Here is a 21,225-nt window from a genome sequence, read left to right as displayed (position 1 = left end):
TAGTTTAGTGTATTTATTGTGCGTGTGTGTGTGTGGTCTCAGGGTCAGAGTGTGAGGAGTCAGAGGGGTCAGACTCGGGCTCTGACGTGCGTCTGAGGAAGTTCCCGTCTCTGCTTCACGGCAAGCGCTCTGCCCCCGAACTCCCGCTGTTACCCCCGGCAACCCGCCGCATCGACCAGACCAGCCCGACCAAGCGAGAGGAGCCGCAGCCAATCAAACGCAAACAGCCTCCTAGGCCACGCCCCTCGCCACGGCGCTTCACCTTTGACCTCTCGGTGGGAGGGGTCAGCGAAGAGGAGTGCTGGACTCGCCGACGCAGCGAAAGAATCTTCCTCCATGAGGCAGCGACCAATCAAATCTCTCCATCCAACACGACCTCCGCCAACCAGATGTCTTCCTCCAGCTCAGCCCCTCCCCTCACCCCGAAGCCCTCCAAACCCAAACCCCCCCCCCCGTCCAGCATGGAGGGGAAACACACTGGGAAGGCAAGTCACTGTTCATGTTATTTTCCTTTTCAGAGATGGCAAAAGTACACACACTCAAGTGGAAGTACAGATAGTTTCTCAAAAATATTTTGTCAAAACGTTTTTTTGCCCAAAACTTTTTTCCAAAATATTTTTAAACCTTATATTATATCAAAATTATAAGAAGAATGTTTTGAAGCGTTAACCTTTTTACCCCAAAACATTTCCAAACATTTTCCAAAATATCTTTTTCTGAAACTTTTTCTAAAATATTTGAAATTGAATTGAATTCCTGAATGCCTGCAGGCTTAAATGTAGCCAAGATTGTGTAATCCTTTTTATGATAACATTCTGAGCGTATGTATGTATGTGTGTGTGTGTGTGTATGTGGCAACAGAAGAAGAAAATGAAGGACTCCCCTGTCAGCCCGCCCATTCGATCTAGTCCAATCACCGACAGCCCTGTCAGCCCGCCCACTAGGTCTAGTCCAATCACCGACAGCCCTGTCAGCCCGCCCACTAGGTCTAGTCCAATCACAGATGGCCCTTTGGCTCGTCCTCTCAGCCCTTCTCACAAGAGCCAATCCAAGGCCAAGGCCAGAGAGGTTAGTGTGCTCTCACACACACACACACACACACACACACACTACATGGCAGTAGAAGGAGGAGGGGTTGAAGTGTTGGTGGGGGACTAGAGATGCTCTCACACTCACACTGTAGTCTAGTCACTTAACCATTAAGCCGTGTGTGTGTGTGTGTGTGTGTGTGTGTGTAGTCTCGGGGTGCAGTCAGTAGGCTGATGGAGAGCATGGCAGCAGATGAGGACTTTGAGCCCAATCAGGACAGCAGCTTCAGTGAAGATGAACTCCTCCCACCGTCTAGCAACAGCCTATCAGAGAAGACATCCGCACCTGGTCAGTACACACATCACATGCTCTATACTGTATTTATATTTGTTTAGTCCCATTTTGTGTGTTCCTGTACAGGGTAATGTATCATTTAGTATATTCTCAATGTTTAAACCGTTTGAATATACTGCTCCTGTATGCTGTGGTCTGTTGTGACTGCGAGCCTTGTGAGTGGTAGGATGATTGAAGGTGTGGTGATGGACAGTACTGGGACTGACAGGTGATTGAAGGTGTGGTGATGGACAGTACTGGGACTGACAGGTGTGTGTTGATGTGTTCCTGGCAGCTCCCATCCAGTGTGTTCTGGATAAAGACTCTCTGGTGGACGGTCTCCGAGTGCTGATCCCCATGGACGACCAGCTGCTGTACGCTGGGCATGTCAACACTGTCCACTCCCCAGACATGTGAGTACACACACACACACACACACACACACATTGACAGTGTGTATCAGGAGCAGAGTTGACCACTGACCTCTGACCCCTGCAGATACAGCGTGGTGGTAGAGGGAGAGAGAGGGAACAGGCCTCACATCTACTGCCTGGAACAACTGTTGCAGGAGGCTGTGAGTGTGGGGGTGGGGGAGTGTGGGGGTGGGGGTGGGGGAGTGTGGGGGTGGGTGAGTGTGGGGGTGTGGGGGAGTGTGGGGGTGGGGGGGGTGTGGGGGTGGGGGTGTGTGGGGGTGGGGGTGGGGGAGTGTGTGGGGGGGGTGTGTGGGGGTGGGGGAGTGTGGGGGGGTGTGGGGTGGTCTCTGCCTGTGTTTGGGATTATACATGGAAACACTGTATATTTGAGTGTAAATCTCCAATGCTGATGTGTGTGTGTGTGTGTGTGTGTAGATTGTGGATGTGAAGCCCCCGTCAGTGGCTTGTCTCCCTGAGGGCTGTCGTGTAGCTGCGTACTGGAGCCAGCAGTACCGCTGCCTGTACCCTGGGACCGTCGTCAACGGTAACCACACACTCCCAAACCCACACTCAACCATCCGGCCCAGTGTGTTCCTGACTGAACTCTTTCCATTTCCTCTTCCTGTCTGTACAGGAAGCTCAGACGAGGATGAGAATGATGACCTCATAACCGTGGAGTTTGACGATGGTGACACAGGGCGCATACCCCTCTGCCACATCCGCCTGCTGCCCCGCGACTACAAGATCCAGTGTAAGTACACACTCACACACTCACACACACACACACTCACACTCACACACTCACACACACACACACTCACACTCACACACTCACACACACACACACTCACACACACACACTCACACTCACACACTCACACACACACACTCACACACACACACTCACACACACACACTCATATACTCACACACTCACACACACACACTCACACACTCACACACACACACACACTCATATACACACACACTCGTATACACACACACACTAACACACACACACACTCAATCAAAGACACACTCAGTCATGCAGACACTCTTATACCAACTAACCACTCCCTCCCTCCCCTTGGCCCCTCCCCCTGCAGGTGCCGAGCCCTCCCCAGCGCTGCTAGTGGCCAGCTGCTCCAGGAGGCGTGTCAGGAAGTGCAGTAAGGAGTGCACAGACACTGGTTCGAAGGTCCAAGACTCCGCCCCCAAAAACAGAGGGAGGGGCCGTAAACCCAAACCCAAACTTGGTTTGTTTTACCTCGTAACCGTCTTACATGGCCTCATTTAGCACACGCTTTCATCCACAGCAGCAAACCAACAGGGCAGATAGACAGTTCATCTATGACCAGAAGTGCACAGTACCACACTAGTTAGTACCATGGAATGGTCTGGTTTACAAACTAAGAGCAACAACAGCATTTTCTCAGCAACGTTTTTTGCGGAGAAACGTTTTTTAAACCTTTAGAAACTGTTTTTGCATATGTAGTGAAAAGAGAGAAGAAGAGGATGAGAGGGGAGAGAGTAGAGCACAGCAGAGTAGAGTAGAGTAGAGCACAGTAGAGCACAGTAGAGCACAGTAGAGCACAGTAGAGCACAGTAGAGCAGAGTAGAGCAGAGCAGAGTAGAGTAGAGCACAGCAGAGTAGAGCACAGTAGAGCACAGTAGAGTAGAGCACAGTAGAGTAGAGCACAGTAGAGCAGAGTAGAGTAGAGCACAGTAGAGTAGAGTAGAGCACAGTAGAGCCGAGTAGAGCACAGTAGAGCCGAGTAGAGCACAGTAGAGCCGAGTAGAGCACAGTAGAGTAGAGCACAGTAGAGTAGAGTAGAGTAGAGCACAGTAGAGTAGAGTAGAGTAGAGCACAGTAGAGCAGAGTAGAGTAGAGCACAGTAGAGCAGAGTAGAGTAGAGTAGAGCACAGTAGAGTAGAGTAGAGCACAGCAGAGCAGAGTAGAGTAGAGTAGAGCACAGTAGAGCAGAGTAGAGCACAGTAGAGCAGAGTAGAGTAGAGCACAGTAGAGTAGAGCACAGTAGAGCAGAGTAGAGTAGAGCACAGTAGAGTAGAGCACAGCAGAGTAGAGCACAGCAGAGTAGAGCACAGTAGAGTAGAGCACAGTAGAGTAGAGCACAGTAGAGTAGAGCACAGTAGAGTAGAGCAGAGTAGAGTAGAGCACAGTAGAGTAGAGCACAGTAGAGTAGAGCAGAGCAGAGTAGAGTAGAGTAGAGTAGAGCAGAGCAGAGTAGAGCACAGTAGAGCACAGTAGAGCAGAGTAGAGTAGAGTAGAGCACAGTAGAGTAGAGCACAGCAGAGTAGAGCACAGTAGAGTAGAGCACAGTAGAGTAGAGCACAGTAGAGCACAGTAGAGCACAGTAGAGCAGAGTAGAGCAGAGTAGAGCAGAGTAGAGTAGAGTACAGCACAGTAGCGCAGAGTATAACAGAGTACAGTAGAGTCCACATCAAGTACTCATCAATGATGACAAAATATATATTATTTTTCAACCTTTTGGGGTTTAAATGTACTTTTTTATTTAAAAAAAATACTTTTTCACACAACACGACACTGTGTAGTTTTTGGGAAACTTTTTTTTTGTTGGCTTCTGCCTTGCTCCATGGTGCTTCATAGACTAGTTAACATTTGTTGTGAATGATAGTCCAGAAATGGAAAAAAGGCGTGCAATGTGATAATATTGATGATTGTCACCAAATACAGATTAAAACTAAAGTAACAAGCCTGGCTTTAAAATGTTAGAAGTAGAAAGTACAGATATTTGCTGTTCATGAGTGTATCCATCCAACTCAGTCTCACCTGGTATTGTGAGTCAGTGTGTGTAAATACTTCTGACTGAGTCAGTGTGTGTATATACTTGCTGATCTTCATTTCTTGTTTCCCTCAGAGCCCCCAGCTACTCCAGAACCTCCACCCTCCTACCAGCCTCCTGACAGACCCCAACCTACTGCCATGCCTGCCCAAGAAAAGCCCTCCCCAGCCCAGAGAGCCGCTCAGGAAAGACCCCTGTCCGCCACTAAGCCTGGGCCCAAAACAGGCCGCAAAAGCTCCACCCCCTCAACAGGCCCTTCCCCTAGCTCCACCTCCTCCACAGGCCCCTCCCCTAGCCAGTCGCCCAAGAAGCCCAGCCCAGGCCCAGCTCCTGCCCCGCCTGCCCGGGCCCCACCTGCCCGGGCCCCGCCTGCCCGGGCCCCGCCTGCCAGGGCCCCGCCTGCCAGGGCCCCGCCTGCCAGGGCCCCGCCTGCCAGGGCCCCGCCTGCCTCGCTCTTCCCCTCAGGCTATGGGAAGGTTCTCACAGTGGACCTGTATACTGAACCCAGCCTGAACTCCTACAACCAGCGCAGGGAGGCTGGTCGCAGCAGTAGTCTCAGTCCCAGACCAGGACCCAAACCCAGCTCCACCCCCAAACCCAGCTCCACCCCCAAACCCAGCTCCACCCCCAAACCCAGCTCCACCCCCAAACCCATCTCCACACCCAAACCCATCTCCACACCCAAACCCAGCTCCACCCCCAAACCCAGCTCCACCCCCAAACCCAGCTCCACACCCAAACCCAGCTCCACCCCCAAACCCACCTCCACCCCCAAACCTATCTCCACCTCCACTCCCAAACCTAGCTCCACCCCCAAAACCACCTCCAAACCAAAACATCCACCTGATTCTGTGTCCAGGCTCAGCCCAGGGCCCAGCCCCATCCCCAGACCACATGGTCCAGGTGCCCACAAACCCAGCTCATCCAGCCCCAGACCAAAGCCCGCTTCCCAGCACTCCAGCAGACCCGTCTCCAGGCCCAAGCCCAGGCCAGGGGACGGGGCCCCGGGGCCGAGGCAGGGGGAGGGGGCCCCGGGGCCGAGGCGGAAGCCCCCCCCTGCAGAGCCCCTGGTGAAGCTGGACCACGAGGGCGTGACTTCTCCTAAGACCAAGAAGACCAAGGCTCTGATGCTGCTGGAGGGGCGGGGCCATGCTCCCGTCGCCTTGACAACAGGGAGTCAGAAGCCAGCAAAGCCCAAGGCGAGGGTTCCGGAGAGGGAGGCGGGGCCAGAGAGAGACCCCGCCTACAAAGGCCCTGTGTCAGGGAAGGAAAAGGCTGAGGGGCGGAGAGGAGGGGAGAGAGAGGAGAGGAAGAGAGAGGAGAGGAAGAGAGAGGAGAGGAAGGAGGGAGAAAAGAAAGAGGACTCTCACACCAGCACCAGTTCGGAGTCAGAGGAGGAAGAGGAGGACAAAGAACAGAAGAAGAAGAAAAAGTGTGGCTCTAACTGCTCCTCCTCCAGCCCCGCCTCCTCCTCCTCCTCTTCAACCTCCAGCACCTCCTCTTCCTCCTCCTCCTCCTCATCCTCCTCCTCTTCGTCCTCCACCGATGAGGAGTCATCGTGCAGCTCAGACGAGGAGACGCCCCCCCCTCCCCCTCCCCCACAGGACACAGCGGCAGATGTAGAGGGAGAGGAGGAGGAGGAGGAGGAGGAGGAAGAGGTGAAGAAGGAGGAAGTGAAAGAAGAAGCTGCTTCTCCTACCTCTCCACCTTCCTCCCCGTGGCCCACCTCGTCCTCCCAGCGCGCCCAGGGGAAGGGCTCCGGCCAGAGGGGCCGGCCTCCCAAGCAGAAGCCCAGCGGAGGGAGCCCAGCGGTGGGCAGGCCCAGGAGGAGGGAGGGCGTCCACCTGCCGACCACCAAGGAGCTGGCCAAACGCCAGAGGCTGCCCAGCGTGGAGAACAGGCCCAAGATATCAGCCTTCCTGCCCGCCCGCCAGCTCTGGAAGTGGTTTGGGAAACCCACGCAGGTCAGAACATGGGCTTTGTGTCTGTCTCACACACACACACACACTGAAGATGTCTCAATGACAGACCTCTTCAGCACACATCCACATATGGTATACCTGAACAGTATATGTATACTGTAAACTCAGTACTATAAATACTCTCACTCATGTAGTGTGTCGGTTTGTACACACACACACATTTACATTTAGTCCTTTAGCAGACGCTCACACACACACACCTTCTCTGAAACGTCCCTCTGCCCCACAGAGGCGAGGTATGAAGGGCAAGGCCAAGAAGCTGTTCTACAAGGCCATCGTCCGCGGGCGTGAGATGATCCGTATCGGGGACTGTGCTGTGTTCCTATCGGCCGGCCGTCCCAACCTGCCCTTCATCGGGCGCATCCAGAGCATGTGGGAGTCCTGGGGCAGCAACATGGTGGTGCGCGTCAACTGGTTCTACCACCCAGAGGAGACCAGCCCTGGGAAGAAACTCACAGACAAGAAGGTCTGACAGGAGGAGGGGGGGGGGTTGACTTGGCAGTTTGTTTTACATTAGTGATGCTTCTTGAATATCAACACTAATCTATCTATCTGTCTGACTCTCGCTCTCTCTCTCGCTCTCTCTGTCTCTCTCTGTGTGTGTCTCTCTGTCTCTGTGTAGAACTGGGACCAGATGTCTGGACAAGCTTTACCTGCATGTCTGCACTCCTCTGCCCAGAGAAAAGACTTCATGGAGGTGAGACACACACACACTAAATTGAAATGACATTATTGAAATGAGTACATGTGAATGTCTTGGTGTATGCATTAGTTTGTAACCCTATGTGTCTGTGTGTGCGCGTCACTGCATGTTTTAGTGACTAAACAGTGTGTCATGTTGCCAGCGGGCGCTGTACCAGTGTGTCATGTGTTGTCATTTCCTCTTCCTGCCCCGCGGGCACTGTACCAGTGTGTCATGTTGTCATTTCCTCTTCCTGCCAGCGGGCGCTGTACCAGTGTGTCATGTTGTCATTTCCTCTTCCTGCCAGCGGGCGCTGTACCAGTGTGTCATGTTGTCATTTCCTCTTCCTGCCCCGCGGGCACTGTACCAGTGTGTCATGTGTTATCATTTCCTCTTCCTGCCAGCGGGCGCTGTACCAGTGTGTCATGTTGTCATTTCCTCTTCCTGCCAGCGGGCGCTGTACCAGTGTGTCATGTTGTCATTTCCTCTTCCTGCCAGCGGGCGCTGTACCAGTGTGTCATGTTGTCATTTCCTCTTCCTGCCCCGCGGGCACTGTACCAGTGTGTCATGTGTTATCATTTCCTCTTCCTGCCAGCGGGCGCTGTACCAGTGTGTCATGTTGTCATTTCCTCTTCCTGCCAGCGGGCGCTGTACCAGTGTGTCATGTTGTCATTTCCTCTTCCTGCCAGCGGGCGCTGTACCAGTGTGTCATGTGTTGTCATTTCCTCTTCCTGCCAGCGGGCGCTGTACCAGTGTGTCATGTGTTGTCATTTCCTCTTCCTGCCAGCGGGCGCTGTACCAGTGTGTCATGTTGTCATTTCCTCTTCCTGCCAGCGGGCGCTGTACCAGTGTGTCATGTGTTGTCATTTCCTCTTCCTGCCAGCGGGCGCTGTACCAGTGTGTCATGTGTTGTCATTTCCTCTTCCTCCCAGCGGGCGCTGTACCAGTGTGTCATGTGTTGTCATTTCCTCTTCCTGCTAGCGGGCGCTGTACCAGTGTGTCATGTGTTGTCATTTCCTCTTCCTGCCAGCGGGCGCTGTACCAGTGTGTCATGTGTTGTCATTTCCTCTTCCTGCCAGCGGGCGCTGTACCAGTGTGTCATGTGTTGTCATTTCCTCTTCCTGCCAGCGGGCGCTGTACCAGTGTGTCATGTGTTGTCATTTCCTCTTCCTCCCAGCGGGCGCTGTACCAGTGTGTCATGTGTTATCATTTCCTCTTCCTGCCAGCGGGCGCTGTACCAGTGTGTCATGTTGTCATTTCCTCTTCCTCCCAGCGGGCGCTGTACCAGTGTGTCATGTTGTCATTTCCTCTTCCTGCCAGCGGGCGCTGTACCAGTGTGTCATGTTGTCATTTCCTCTTCCTGCCAGCGGGCGCTGTACCAGTGTGTCATGTTGTCATTTCCTCTTCCTGCCAGCGGGCGCTGTACCAGTGTGTCATGTTGTCATTTCCTCTTCCTGCCAGCGGGCGCTGTACCAGTGTGTCATGTTGTCATTTCCTCTTCCTGCCAGTGGGCGCTGTACCAGTGTGTCATGTTGTCATTTCCTCTTCCTGCCAGCGGGCGCTGTACCAGTGTGTCATGTGTTGTCATTTCCTCTTCCTCCCAGCGGGCGCTGTACCAGTGTGTCATGTTGTCATTTCCTCTTCCTCCCAGCGGGCGCTGTACCAGTGTGTCATGTTATCATTTCCTCTTCCTGCCAGCGGGCGCTGTACCAGTGTGTCATGTTGTCATTTCCTCTTCCTGCCCCGCGGGCACTGTACCAGTGTGTCATGTTGTCATTTCCTCTTCCTGCCAGCGGGCGCTGTACCAGTGTGTCATGTTGTCATTTCCTCTTCCTGCCAGCGGGCGCTGTACCAGTGTGTCATGTGTTGTCATTTCCTCTTCCTGCCAGCGGGCGCTGTACCAGTGTGTCATGTTGTCATTTCCTCTTCCTGCCAGCGGGCGCTGTACCAGTGTGTCATGTGTTGTCATATCCTCTTCCTGCCAGCGGGCGCTGTACCAGTGTGTCATGTGTTGTCATTTCCTCTTCCTGCCAGCGGGCGCTGTACCAGTGTGTCATGTGTTGTCATTTCCTCTTCCTCCCAGCGGGCGCTGTACCAGTGTGTCATGTGTTGTCATTTCCTCTTCCTGCTAGCGGGCGCTGTACCAGTGTGTCATGTGTTGTCATTTCCTCTTCCTGCCAGCGGGCGCTGTACCAGTGTGTCATGTGTTGTCATTTCCTCTTCCTGCCAGCGGGCGCTGTACCAGTGTGTCATGTGTTGTCATTTCCTCTTCCTGCCAGCGGGCGCTGTACCAGTGTGTCATGTGTTGTCATTTCCTCTTCCTCCCAGCGGGCGCTGTACCAGTGTGTCATGTGTTGTCATTTCCTCTTCCTGCCAGCGGGCGCTGTACCAGTGTGTCATGTTGTCATTTCCTCTTCCTCCCAGCGGGCGCTGTACCAGTGTGTCATGTGTTGTCATTTCCTCTTCCTGCTAGCGGGCGCTGTACCAGTGTGTCATGTGTTGTCATTTCCTCTTCCTCCCAGCGGGCGCTGTACCAGTCGTCCCACAGCGATGAGAACGACGTCCAGACGGTCAGCCACAAGTGTCTGGTGGTCAGCGTGGACGAGTACGCTCAGATGACACACACGCGTCGCTATGCCGACAGCGAAGACCTGTACTACCTGGCCGGGACGTACGAACCCACCACCGGCATGATCTTCAACACGGACGGCGTGCCCGTCATCTGCTGAACATGCTACACACACGCTACACGGAGCGGGAGCCCAGCTACATCTGACCCTGCCAACTCTGACACACACCTGAGACTGGAGACACTAAAGACAGTGTTGTGAGGAAACCAGTGAGGCCTAGGTCTCCTTTTAGACGTACTGACACAAACACACTCTCTCTTTGCTCATTTAGTGCATAGGCTGACATTTGTATATATGGACTAAAACACACATCCGTACACACACCTGTAAATACTCCACTGCACACACATGTACACACACCTGTACATACTTCCTAGCAAACACACAGATATATATAGAGGAACACAAACGTCTTATTTTCGTGTACCACAGATATGTGAGAGTACTTTTCTAAAGAGTAAAGAAGTACAGAAGCTTTAATGAACTGTGAGTGATGGAGGAAGAGAGAAAGGATAGAGAGTGATGTTGCCGGTTCCTCTGCATATGTAGACATACTCCAGTCATGTGACGTTGTCCTGAGGTTACCGTAGTGTTCCATTTACCTGATCGTATCTCAAGTGTATCTAAATACAGGACAGCAGGAGAGAGAGAGAGAGCGAGAGAGAGATACAGGACAGCAGGAGAGAGAGAGAGGATGTTTATGGTTCCCAACAGATATCCCTTCCATACTGCTCGGCTCACTGAAGTCCTTCGACAATCCAACCCAGGTTGAGTGAGTCAGTCTCTGTCACGTGACATTTCCTCCCATTCAGGTCAGAGAGAAAGACGGACAGAAAAAAAGGGAGGGGGGGGGGTATAAAATATATAGTTCTGGCAATTTCTGTCTCCATTATTAAGTTCCTTTACCTCTTCCTGTCTGTAATAGGCACCCTTTGCTCCCGTCCTCTGAACACAGTCATGGCTGACAATGGAGGGCCTGATCACTGAACTGCCCTGCACAAGAGAGTCACTGACTGGGTGGGAGACCTGTCTGTCTTCCTAAGACCCTCCCCTTCTTGCAGTCTGTTCTGTAGACTCTCTCACACACCCACACCCACACCCACACACACACACACACTCGGATGTATTTAGTCCTTCTTTTTGACACTGAAATATTTGTCGATGTTTTGGCTGCTGGTGTGTTTCTGTATGCATGATGTGGTGGGGAGAGTTCACAGTGTTCAGGCCGGGAGTCTGGAGTCCGCAGGCTTGATGGAAATGTTTTGCCAAATCATCTCTCCCCCTGTACCCAGACTGCTTAGCGTCTGCATGGAATTGTAACCTGTTCCTGAAGCCCTCAGCCAGTCTGAGAGTTCAAAAAGTTAATAGTTTATACTCTTGTGTACATCAGAGTATATCAGATATCAGTATCTGAAATGATCATGTTTATTTTAGTGTTTCATACCACGTTGCCCTGTCTCTCCTGCAGAGACGATGTCTTGTTGATATTCAATAGGTTTATATTTCTAATCTGTGACCTGAGATCGTTTGGTCTTGTCTAGAGGTGTCCAGGAAATCATCAGTTTTTTCTACACTCTGAGATCTTTGTGTGATGTCTGGAGGTGAAACCTTAATGATCCCTGCAGGCAATCCATAGGATGTCCGTTATTACATTTTGAACTGTAAGATATATTATCACAGCCACAAGATGGTTTTGCAATCAGAGTTGGAGGTTGACATCCAGTATATATATATATATATATAATAGATCCTTTGCTGCTAGTGGGAGTATCTACAGATCTCACAGTGCAGACAGACTGTGTGCACTGTTGTTCTCTGGTCGTTGTGTTATGTCTGAGTCAGGAGAGTTCAGTCAGTGAGGCTCCAGATCAGGACTGGTCCCTGTCTGATGATGTCAGAGTGGCTCCAGATCAGGACTGGTCCCTGTCTGATGATGTCAGTGTGGCTCCAGATCAGGACTGGTCCCTGTCTGATGATGTCAGTGTGGCTCCAGATCAGGACTGGTCCCTGTCTGATGATGTCAGAGTGGCTCCAGATCAGGACTGGTCCTTGTCTGATGATGTCAGAGTGGCTCCAGATCAGGACTGGTCCCTGTCTGATGATGTCAGAGTGGCTCCAGATCAGGACTGGTCCCTGTCTGATGATGTCAGAGTGGCTCCAGATCAGGACTGGTCCCTGTCTGATGATGTCAGAGTGGCTCCAGATCAGGACTGGTCCCTGTCTGATGATGTCAGAGTGGGAGATGTTCCTGGACTGTTTTAAGTGCCCATATGAATGTTTAACCCTCCAGCTGTTTGAAGCACTTTCTTCTGTGTGTGGGTGATAAGAACCAGAGGGATCTCTCTTTCACTCACACACACACACACACTCCCATGCTATTACTACACACACACACACACTCCCATGCTATTACTACCCACACACACTTGCCTGTTTCCCATCCAATACAACCCCTTTCCTCCGTCCATGCCAGGTTTTCATCTCTACACACACATGACACACACATGACACACACGTGACACACACGTGACACACGTGACACACACGACACACACGTGACACTTTCATCCGTCTCATCCTGTTCTCCCTTCACTGTGATCTGGTGTCAAATCAGGATTGAGCTTGTCTCAGACTGTGTCCCGTATATATTTTGTTTGTTTTGTCTTTAATTAGACTTTTACCATTTATGATCAGTGTTTCACCTTAGCTTGTGAACGGGCCACACTAACAACAGGGTTAGGGTTATGTGTCTGCTGCAGGCTACAGGCTTTCTGCTCTGCAATATTGTTCTTTCATTATCGCATTCGCTTGGTTCCCCTCTCAGAACAATCATCCCTGCCTCTAGTGCAGCTCTGCTGCCAAGGCAGAGAGAGAGGGATGAGGGAGAGAGAGGGATGGGGAGAGAGAGGGATGGGGGAGAGAGAGGGATGAGAGAGAGAGGGAGAGGGATGAGAGAGAGATAGGAGGCTGGTTCTTTGTCTGCTGTTTCGATATGTCATGTTATAGAAAAATATATTTTGAAAGTTTAAACAAAATGATGTTTTGTAAATGGTCCTTCATGAGAGGGGGAGAAATCTGCATATTCTTTGAAACGCGTCTGGTCTTGTAAAGAGAAGGAATACGTTTTAGAAAAACTCTAAAGATATCTGTGTCCCCACACTGCACGTGTACGGAGACTTGTCTCAGAGTCTTTTCTTTTTTTACAGAAAACAACAAACTTAATCAGTGTTTCTTTCCAATCCTTTTAGTAATTCAGTATTTTATAGCTAATCAATAAACGTGAAAAAAAAACTACTGCTGTTGTGTCGTGTTTCATGTCCCCTGTGCCAGCCTGTCTTCCAGAGGATCAGGGAGCGACTCTGACAACATGAGTGTTTAAGCAGGAATCCATTTTGACTTCTCTGTTATGAATCTGCGGATAAAATGGTGGAAAGTTCAGTTTTTCATGCTGTGTGTGTTGACCACTCAAGATAGATTTTCCTTGCTGACGAATGACTTGTACTTCAGAGCTGTGTGTGTGTGAGAGAGAGACTCAGTCTTGTGGTTTCAGATCCTAGAAGTCAGGCTTCCTCAGTAACGTGAAACGACAGCTTAGCTGCTGAAAGTGGCGGGAGGCACTGAAAGAGGCGGGAGGCACTGACCCACTGCCTCGGAGGAAGCGGAGGCAGGCTGTGGTTGATGATGTCACGGTGGACGCCAGGCTACTGTGACGGTTGTATCAAGGCTGTGAAACCATGAGAGCCCAAGGCTTCTGTTCCTGTCAACACGTCGCTTGACGTCCTCTCCTCCCTATCGTTCATATCCTCTCCCTCCGCATCTGTTTCTCTCTGCCTCTCCCCCCCTCACCTTCTCTCTCTCCCTCTCTCTCCCACCATCTCTTGTTTCCTGTCATTGTTGACTAATTCTCCTCCATGTCCCACTTCTCTTATTCACCTAAGATGATCAGTGAGAGCTGCCGCCAACCTCTGCTTTTCCCCTGCATGATCTTCCTTTAGCCTGTATCTGTACAGCGCAAAGTCATCAGGGAACTCTGGTGAATGTCTTTCAGCTAGGCAGACGCTGCTCCTGACCCTCAGACTGCAGCTCCCCCTGCTGGTGGTTAGCAGGAAGGACAGGCAGCTGCTGGTCTCAGCCAGTGGAGCTGCAGAGGTGTCATGGATGAAGTGCGGTTTTCTTTTATGCACACCGACACATTTCCACATACCTCTCACACGCACACCAACACACACTGCTCTCACACACTGCTCTCACACACTGACACACACACTGACACACACACACACACTGCTCTCACACACTGACTGCTCTCACACACTGACACACACACACACACTGCTCTCACAGACACACAGACTCAGCGCAGTGTAAGCCTCTCATGCAGTGTCTGGCAGAGGTTTCTGCTGTCTCGACAGAAGACATCACAGATGAGCAGCTTCAGCAGAAAAACACAGAGCAGAGCTGCTGTGACCATCACATCTCCAATACTAAACACCCTGCTCAGTTCAACACACACACTATCTCTCATTCTCTACACCTCTTCTTCACTCTCATGATCTCCTGCCTCTGGATCCATGAACTTTACTTACCTCATCTCTTTTTGACCCAGAGACACATTTGATTTCCAAAAAATAGTTTTAGCAGTGGAGACTTTCCATCAAAGGCGAGTTATGGATTAGAGGGACCCGCATGCTAACTGTAACTCTACATGAGCTATTTTACTGCACAGCAATGATACGGATCTGAGTAGCTTTAGCTAGCTACTCAGATCCAGCAGAGCAGTGGGACTGGGGTGTGGCTGTGCTGGAGGACTGGGGCATGGCTGTGCTGGAGGACTGGGGCGTGGGGCTGTGCTGGAGGACTGGGGCTGTGCTGTATCTAGAGCAGGGATACCCAGGCCGGCTCCTGGAGTGCTGCCCTACCTGCAGGGTTTCATTCCAACTTTAATCCAGAACAAATCCTAATTGCTAGCATGCTGAATCATTTTGGTGCTGGAGTGAAACTGACAGGCCCTCTATCCAGATGTGTATCTGGTGCCCTCTGGTGTCTAAACCACAGAAGTGTCCGTCACATCTGGGAGTAGCACGACAGTCCAGTAAGGGGTAACACCACTAAATGGTTATCCAAAATCTAGAGACATGTCCCTTTGAATCAGTAGGGTAGGGAGTGTGGCCGAGCCGTCAGTAGAGGTGACCGAGGTGGAACAGCCACACTGCACCAGCAGCAGGAAGGGACTGGTCTCAGGTGCAGGTCATACCCAGCATGCTTTGCCCTCCAGTACATGCCACAGGCAGAGCGCTAGTACTTACTACACAGTATAGTTGGGATCTGTCAAACTTGATGCCCTCTAATAACTTTTGACAGTGTTGAAACTAGAAATGTGGATATAGCCCAGCCATCCTGAGGCTCACCTAGTGACCATGTCCTCTCCTGTTGACTAGCAAACATGTCACTCTGTACAGTAACCACCAGGTGAGCCACCAGGTGAGCCCACCAGGGGGGCTCACACCCCTCAGGGGGGCTCACCCCCCTGGTGGGCTTCACACCCCTCAGGGGGGCTCACCCCCCTGGTGGGCTTCACACCCCTCAGGGGGGCTCACCCCCCTGGTGGGCTTCACACCCCTCAGGCTCCTGTAGAGCTGCAGTTAGACCAGGTTTCTGACCTGGTAGAGGTCAACGTTACCATGGCACCATGCTGAGTGCATTGCCAGACATCTTTAGAGTAATTAGTATATTTAAAAAGCAACCAGTTGGTTCTGCTACATAAGGATCTGATCCCAGTGATACCTACATTACTGCTCTAGTCCTCTACTCCCCACACCCCAGAAACACTCCAGAGACAAGACAGTTCATGTCGGAACACATGTGCACTTTATTGGGATTGTTTAGTCAGTGTACAGGTTGGCCCCACAGTCACCCCTCACCTCCACCCTCCCAGCCCTGCAGCCACAGGACAACAGCTTCGACAGGGAAGGAGGTCACGCTTGGGTTTTGCATAACAAAAAAAAAAAAAATATTAACAGGACCAAGATATTTTTTTAAGGCTGAAAGTACAAAAAACCCAGACATTGTGACATAATTTACATACAAGCGACGACGACGATGTTAAGTATGCTTCAACAGCTGGGCAGCCTTCACAGAGGCGAATACGTGTCTGAACAATGCAGTTAACATTTGGAATATGTGTCTGAACAATATGCAGTTAACAAACATTTGGAATGACTCAAAGAAAAAGAAATGTACATTTTTTTTTTTTTTTTTTAAGTCCTCAGATGAAACTGGAGAACCTCGGGGTGCTTTTATTTAGCCATAAAAAGAAAACATACCATCACCGTTCCAGTTTTTAGATCCTGAGTCAAGCGCCAAAAATAACTGAAGCCATGCCAATGGAGACATTGTCTAGGCTCTGCGCCGGAGCGTGTATGAGAGAGGGTGGTGTCTGCGCAGAGCTGAAGTCGTTGTTGGGCGTTTGGTCGGGGGGGAAAAAAATGAACAGTCTGTTTAGAAGCATTTGCGGTGGACGATGGAGGGGCCGGACTCATCGTACTCCTGCTTGCTGATCCACATCTGCTGGAAGGTGGACAGGGAGGCCAGGATGGAGCCTCCGATCCAGACAGAGTATTTACGCTCGGGTGGGGCGATGATCTGGGGGGAGGGAGAGGAACAGGTTAGGCACCAACTACAGATCTGACATTTAGATCTTCTACTAGAATGGAAGTACAGCGTATGGGGCATTTCAAAAGGTAGATGTTGCTGGTCAGCTCACCTTGATCTTCATGGTGGAGGGGGCCAGGGCTGTGATCTCCTTCTGCATGCGGTCAGCGATGCCGGGGTACATGGTGGTACCACCAGACAGCACGGTGTTGGCGTACAGGTCCTTACGGATGTCGACGTCACACTTCATGATGCTGTTGTAGGTTGTCTCATGGATGCCGCAGGACTCCATACCTGGGACACAAAACAGCAGTTAGACATGGAGAAGATGGCGGCCAGGTCACAGTGATGCGGCGAGTCTGGCTGGTGTTTGAGGAGGAGTGCAACTCACCGAGGAAGGAGGGCTGGAACAGGGCCTCAGGGCAGCGGAACCTCTCGTTGCCGATGGTGATGACCTGTCCGTCAGGAAGCTCGTAGCTCTTCTCCAGCGAGGAGGAGGAGGCAGCGGTGCTCATCTCCTGCTCGAAGTCCAGCGCCACGTAGCACAGCTTCTCCTTGATGTCACGCACGATCTCACGCTCGGCCGTGGTGGTGAAGGAGTAGCCACGCTCCGTCAGGATCTTCATCAGGTAGTCGGTGAGGTCACGGCCAGCCAGATCCAGACGCAGGATGGCGTGGGGCAGGGCGTAGCCCTCGTAGATGGGCACTGTGTGGGTCACACCATCACCGGAGTCCATGACGATACCGGTGGTACGACCAGAGGCGTAGAGGGACAGCACAGCCTGGATGGCCACGTACATGGCGGGGGTGTTGAAGGTCTCGAACATGATCTGGAGGAGAACAGGACAGTGAGTACTGGTGGTCATCCACAGGCTTCTGCATAGCACAGCACACTCATGCAGTAGAGGAGGGTTAGTTGAGGACTGGGTGCAGGAGGCAGAAGTGTTGGGGCCACACTGACGTGCGTCTGAGTACATGTGAACCAGCTCAGTGCTAAATACTAGAGGGGGCAGAAAAGTGCAGAGAAATTCAGCACACAGACGAAGGAGGAAACCTGAAGTTTGCAGAGAAAGATGAACAGATCAGGTCAGAGAAGAAAGGGCCTGGAGGAGGAGGAGGAGAACAGGATGGAGGAGGATACAAGTTTGACACTAGGACCATCCCAAAACCTACATTAGCACCGCCCCTACCTATAGCACAGGCAACACCCTCACTGGTAAGATGGGGTATGCTAATGCTTACTGCTACAAAGCCTTTAAGTTCTGAAAGCTTCCAAGTGTGTCTGGATGAAAGTCTCATGTGGGTACCTGGGTCATCTTCTCCCTGTTGGCCTTGGGGTTCAGGGGGGCCTCTGTGAGCAGGACGGGGTGCTCCTCGGGAGCCACACGGAGCTCGTTGTAGAAGGTGTGGTGCCAGATCTTCTCCATGTCGTCCCAGTTGGTCACGATGCCGTGCTCGATGGGGTACTTCAGGGTCAGGATACCCCTCTTGCTCTGGGCCTCGTCCCCCACATAGCTGTCCTTCTGGCCCATACCCACCATCACACCCTGGAGACACACAGAAGATGGCCATTTAGATATGCATTCTTAAAATGTATCAAATGGAAACCAAAAATGATTTTGTTGGGAAAAATGGGATTCTAGTATGCATGTGCTGCTCTTGTAGCTAGCAAGCAAACAGTAGGTGACTAACTGGTGTCACTGCATTTAGACTCAACGGTCTACAAGCTCACCTGATGCCTGGGGCGACCGACGATGGAGGGGAAGACAGCACGAGGCGCGTCGTCTCCGGCGAATCCGGCCTTACACATACCGGATCCGTTGTCAACAACCAGTGCGGCGATTTCCTCTTCCATGGCTGAACTAAAAACAAGGGAAAATACGATTAATTCAAATTGTATTCGACGGAAGACCTCAAATCTCAAACACTTCCGCAGAGCGCCCGTATGACGAAGCACGTTCTCGATTCGTGTTAACGCGTTGCAGTTTCAGGGTTTGACCGCTGGGCGGAGCTCGTGCTAAAGCTCGTTCAGACCAGACAAAGGAAGCAGGGCTCGCTCTGTTATGACCATATAAGGACATGTTTGGTTTGAGCTACTTTGCCGCGGCTGCCGGTTGAGCGGTGCGCGCAACGCCTCAACCGGCAAGGCCGCGGCCAAGTAGCTCAAACAAACATGTTCTTATATGGTCATACCAGAAGCGAGCCTCCCTCGCTTCCCCCCTTCTGCTCTGGTCCCTGAACGGAATGTGACTATCAAGTCCTTCACAACTATGCTGCATGTTACTGCGTCATAACAAGCTGTCCAAATAAATGGAACGCATGATTACTCAATTCCATGCGTACACATGTCTTGCGAAATGCTTCACACTAGTTTAGCACCAGCAATCCATTACAATTAGCTGGCTCGCAAACCTAGGTTGAGTCATCATTTGGTTCTCCAAGTCCTTGACTTATGGCCACTTCCTGAAAGCCACGCCTTTTAACATAAGTTTCGCAATCCTTCGTTAGATGGACACTTAAACCGCCAAGCCAATTACTTAGGTACTCTGCAACAGTACCCACCTTTTACAAACTAAATCGTTGAACAATATTTTTGGATGAACATCTGACACTGCAACTAGTTCCATAACTGAACTGCAGATGTCGTGGAACAGTCAAATACGATGCATATTTTGTTTGTAAGCGAGTGTCAGTTAGATAACGTAATTGTTACTGAATGCAGATCTGCAAAATGGTGAAGGGCGGTGTTAGCATGTGGCTAGGCCAACAGGCTAGCTAAGTAGGTCACACCCAGCCGCAGAGCGCGCACAAAGGAAGCAGTCCAAAGATGACCGAACCCAAAACCGGCATACCGAGAGTACAAGTATCGGTTGCACGCAGTAAATGGCAATTTAATAAATCTACCACTGAAAAAGCTGAGGAACCAAATTACTAACTGCTATCCCAAAATCAGACGCACCTGTTAGATGACTATGCGCCAATTAGCCGTCTTATCAGCTTTTGCTAGCAATTAGCATTGTCAAATTCCAAGACAAAACCAAATTTCAATTGAATCATCAATTTGATTTTACTGATTCCAGTGTACTTTACAATGCTGAACCCAAGTTTGCCATCAAGCCGGCTACAGTTATAAGACAAAGAGCCTCGTGGTCCATATCACAGTTAAAAGTAAACCTTACAATATTTGTATTACAACCAGTGGACAGTGCATTGAATATATGACATTGTAATTGTTGTGCTTTAGTATTATTATTAATCTTACCTTTGGGTGGGGGGCTTTTCGTTTTTAGGGAACCGGTTTCTGGCAAATGATATCCCGCACGAGCTGCTAATGACGGCGCTCAGAGTGAATTCGTTAATGGTGGGCGCGTGGTTTTTATCCATGGTCAGATGCCCGGCTCGAGCCATAAAAGGTAAACTTTCGGATTCGCGCGATCTGATTGGACGGGCGTCACGCACCCGGGCGCGTCGCGTGCACACTGCTGCACTCAACTGCTCGCGACTTGAGAGAGAGCGAGAGAGAAAGGAGGAAAAGGAATGAAGGAAATAGCGGGTAGAATGATAGTACCAGGGTTAGAGAATGTAATCCCGTGTTGACTCCCTTGTACTGCATAGTGCATAGGCCCCGTGTGTGTTTTAAGTCATACTTGTGCACTAAACAGTTTAAATGCCGTGGTCATAACATAGAACCTACAGCCAGACACGAGCATGAGCCTAGCAAGGCTGCTAGTGCTACTCCACGAAAATGTGTGTACTACAGAAAACTAGATCTATCAATTACTGTTATATTTGTGCTTGTTCTTCATCAACCATGCAGCAATCAGACGCACATATCTAATATATCTAAGCCCTGCATTCTGACAGTATGGGGAGTGGCTGGTTGTTGATGGTTTCCACAGTAAGCAGTGTTAGACTCATCGTGGTATGGAGTAGTAGTCAAACAGCAAGATGGAGGAGCAGAGTCTGACAAGGAGGACCTGCTGCAGCAGAAGGTTAGCCTGTACAGGTAAACAATTATTATGAAACTGTGCATTATTCTAAGACACAGAACACACACACACACATCAGTGTCACCCCTCCCACCAGCACACATACAGAATGTGGGCCTAGCCTGTTTCCCCCCTCCCTGTCTATCAAGGCTAAAGCGGTAAGTATTAGGTTATGGCAGTTTCAGGATGGCGCTGCATGCCTGGTATCACAAGGCTCTGTGCAACAACACCAAACTACATGACAAATCACACCCCCTTTCTCTCAACGGGCGGTATTATTTAGGGATTCTGTTTATTACGTTTTTCTCTCAGGAGTTTCTTCAGCATGGTCTGCAGGTGGAACAGGTTAGTCTCGATAAAGATAGGTGTCTCTTTGGCAGTTCATGTTGACAGTATGATGTCGTTAACAGGGATCGGCAAGGAGGAAAGGTTTGATCCCGACTGCAGGGTGTGGTATTCAAACTTCTTGAGAGGTCGAGGGAGAGGGAGAGAGAGAGAGAGAGAGAGGGGGAGAGAGAAAAGGAGTGTGCCCTGGAGTGTAATCATGTGACTCGGAGTTCAAAGGTCCCTTTAAGGATTGAGAACTATGCAGTTGGCTTTGGGCCTGATCCCCGCATCACTTCCTGGACCGTCAGCTGATAGAGAATGAGCGTAACCTTGGTTTGGGTAGGAATGTTTATGGACAGTGAAA

General features: G+C 51.0%; 2 protein-coding genes across 2 annotated transcripts in view; one reads left to right on the top strand and one right to left on the bottom strand.

The window, feature by feature from the left end:
* The window catches only part of tnrc18 (trinucleotide repeat containing 18), a 39,111-nt gene extending 25,923 nt beyond the window's left edge, over positions 1-13,188 (top strand). The window contains exons 19-31 of the mRNA XM_062485527.1: positions 43-485; positions 862-893; positions 966-1,068; positions 1,239-1,377; positions 1,658-1,775; positions 1,861-1,936; positions 2,211-2,319; positions 2,410-2,526; positions 2,882-3,031; positions 4,676-6,564; positions 6,812-7,048; positions 7,205-7,279; positions 9,787-13,188. Coding sequence (XP_062341511.1) covers positions 43-485; positions 862-893; positions 966-1,068; positions 1,239-1,377; positions 1,658-1,775; positions 1,861-1,936; positions 2,211-2,319; positions 2,410-2,526; positions 2,882-3,031; positions 4,676-6,564; positions 6,812-7,048; positions 7,205-7,279; positions 9,787-9,993 — 3,695 coding nt within the window. The 3' untranslated portion in view covers positions 9,994-13,188. The remainder of the gene's footprint in view (positions 1-42; positions 486-861; positions 894-965; positions 1,069-1,238; positions 1,378-1,657; positions 1,776-1,860; positions 1,937-2,210; positions 2,320-2,409; positions 2,527-2,881; positions 3,032-4,675; positions 6,565-6,811; positions 7,049-7,204; positions 7,280-9,786) is intronic.
* Positions 13,189-15,739: 2,551 nt separating this feature from the next.
* Positions 15,740-19,963, bottom strand: actb2 (actin, beta 2). Its single transcript, XM_062485514.1, has 6 exons — positions 19,808-19,963; positions 18,278-18,407; positions 17,853-18,092; positions 16,937-17,375; positions 16,658-16,839; positions 15,740-16,536 (listed from the first exon to the last, which is right to left on the bottom strand). The coding sequence occupies exons 1-6, from the start codon at positions 19,951-19,953 to the stop codon at positions 16,393-16,395; spliced, it is 1,281 nt and encodes a 426-aa protein (XP_062341498.1). The 5' UTR covers positions 19,954-19,963; the 3' UTR covers positions 15,740-16,392.
* Between the last annotated feature and the right edge of the window lie 1,262 nt (positions 19,964-21,225).

This window comes from Osmerus eperlanus, chromosome 2 (assembly GCF_963692335.1).
Source record: "Osmerus eperlanus chromosome 2, fOsmEpe2.1, whole genome shotgun sequence".
In the NCBI taxonomy this organism is placed as follows: domain Eukaryota; kingdom Metazoa; phylum Chordata; class Actinopteri; order Osmeriformes; family Osmeridae; genus Osmerus; species Osmerus eperlanus.
This window is presented reverse-complemented; position numbering and strand designations above follow the sequence as displayed.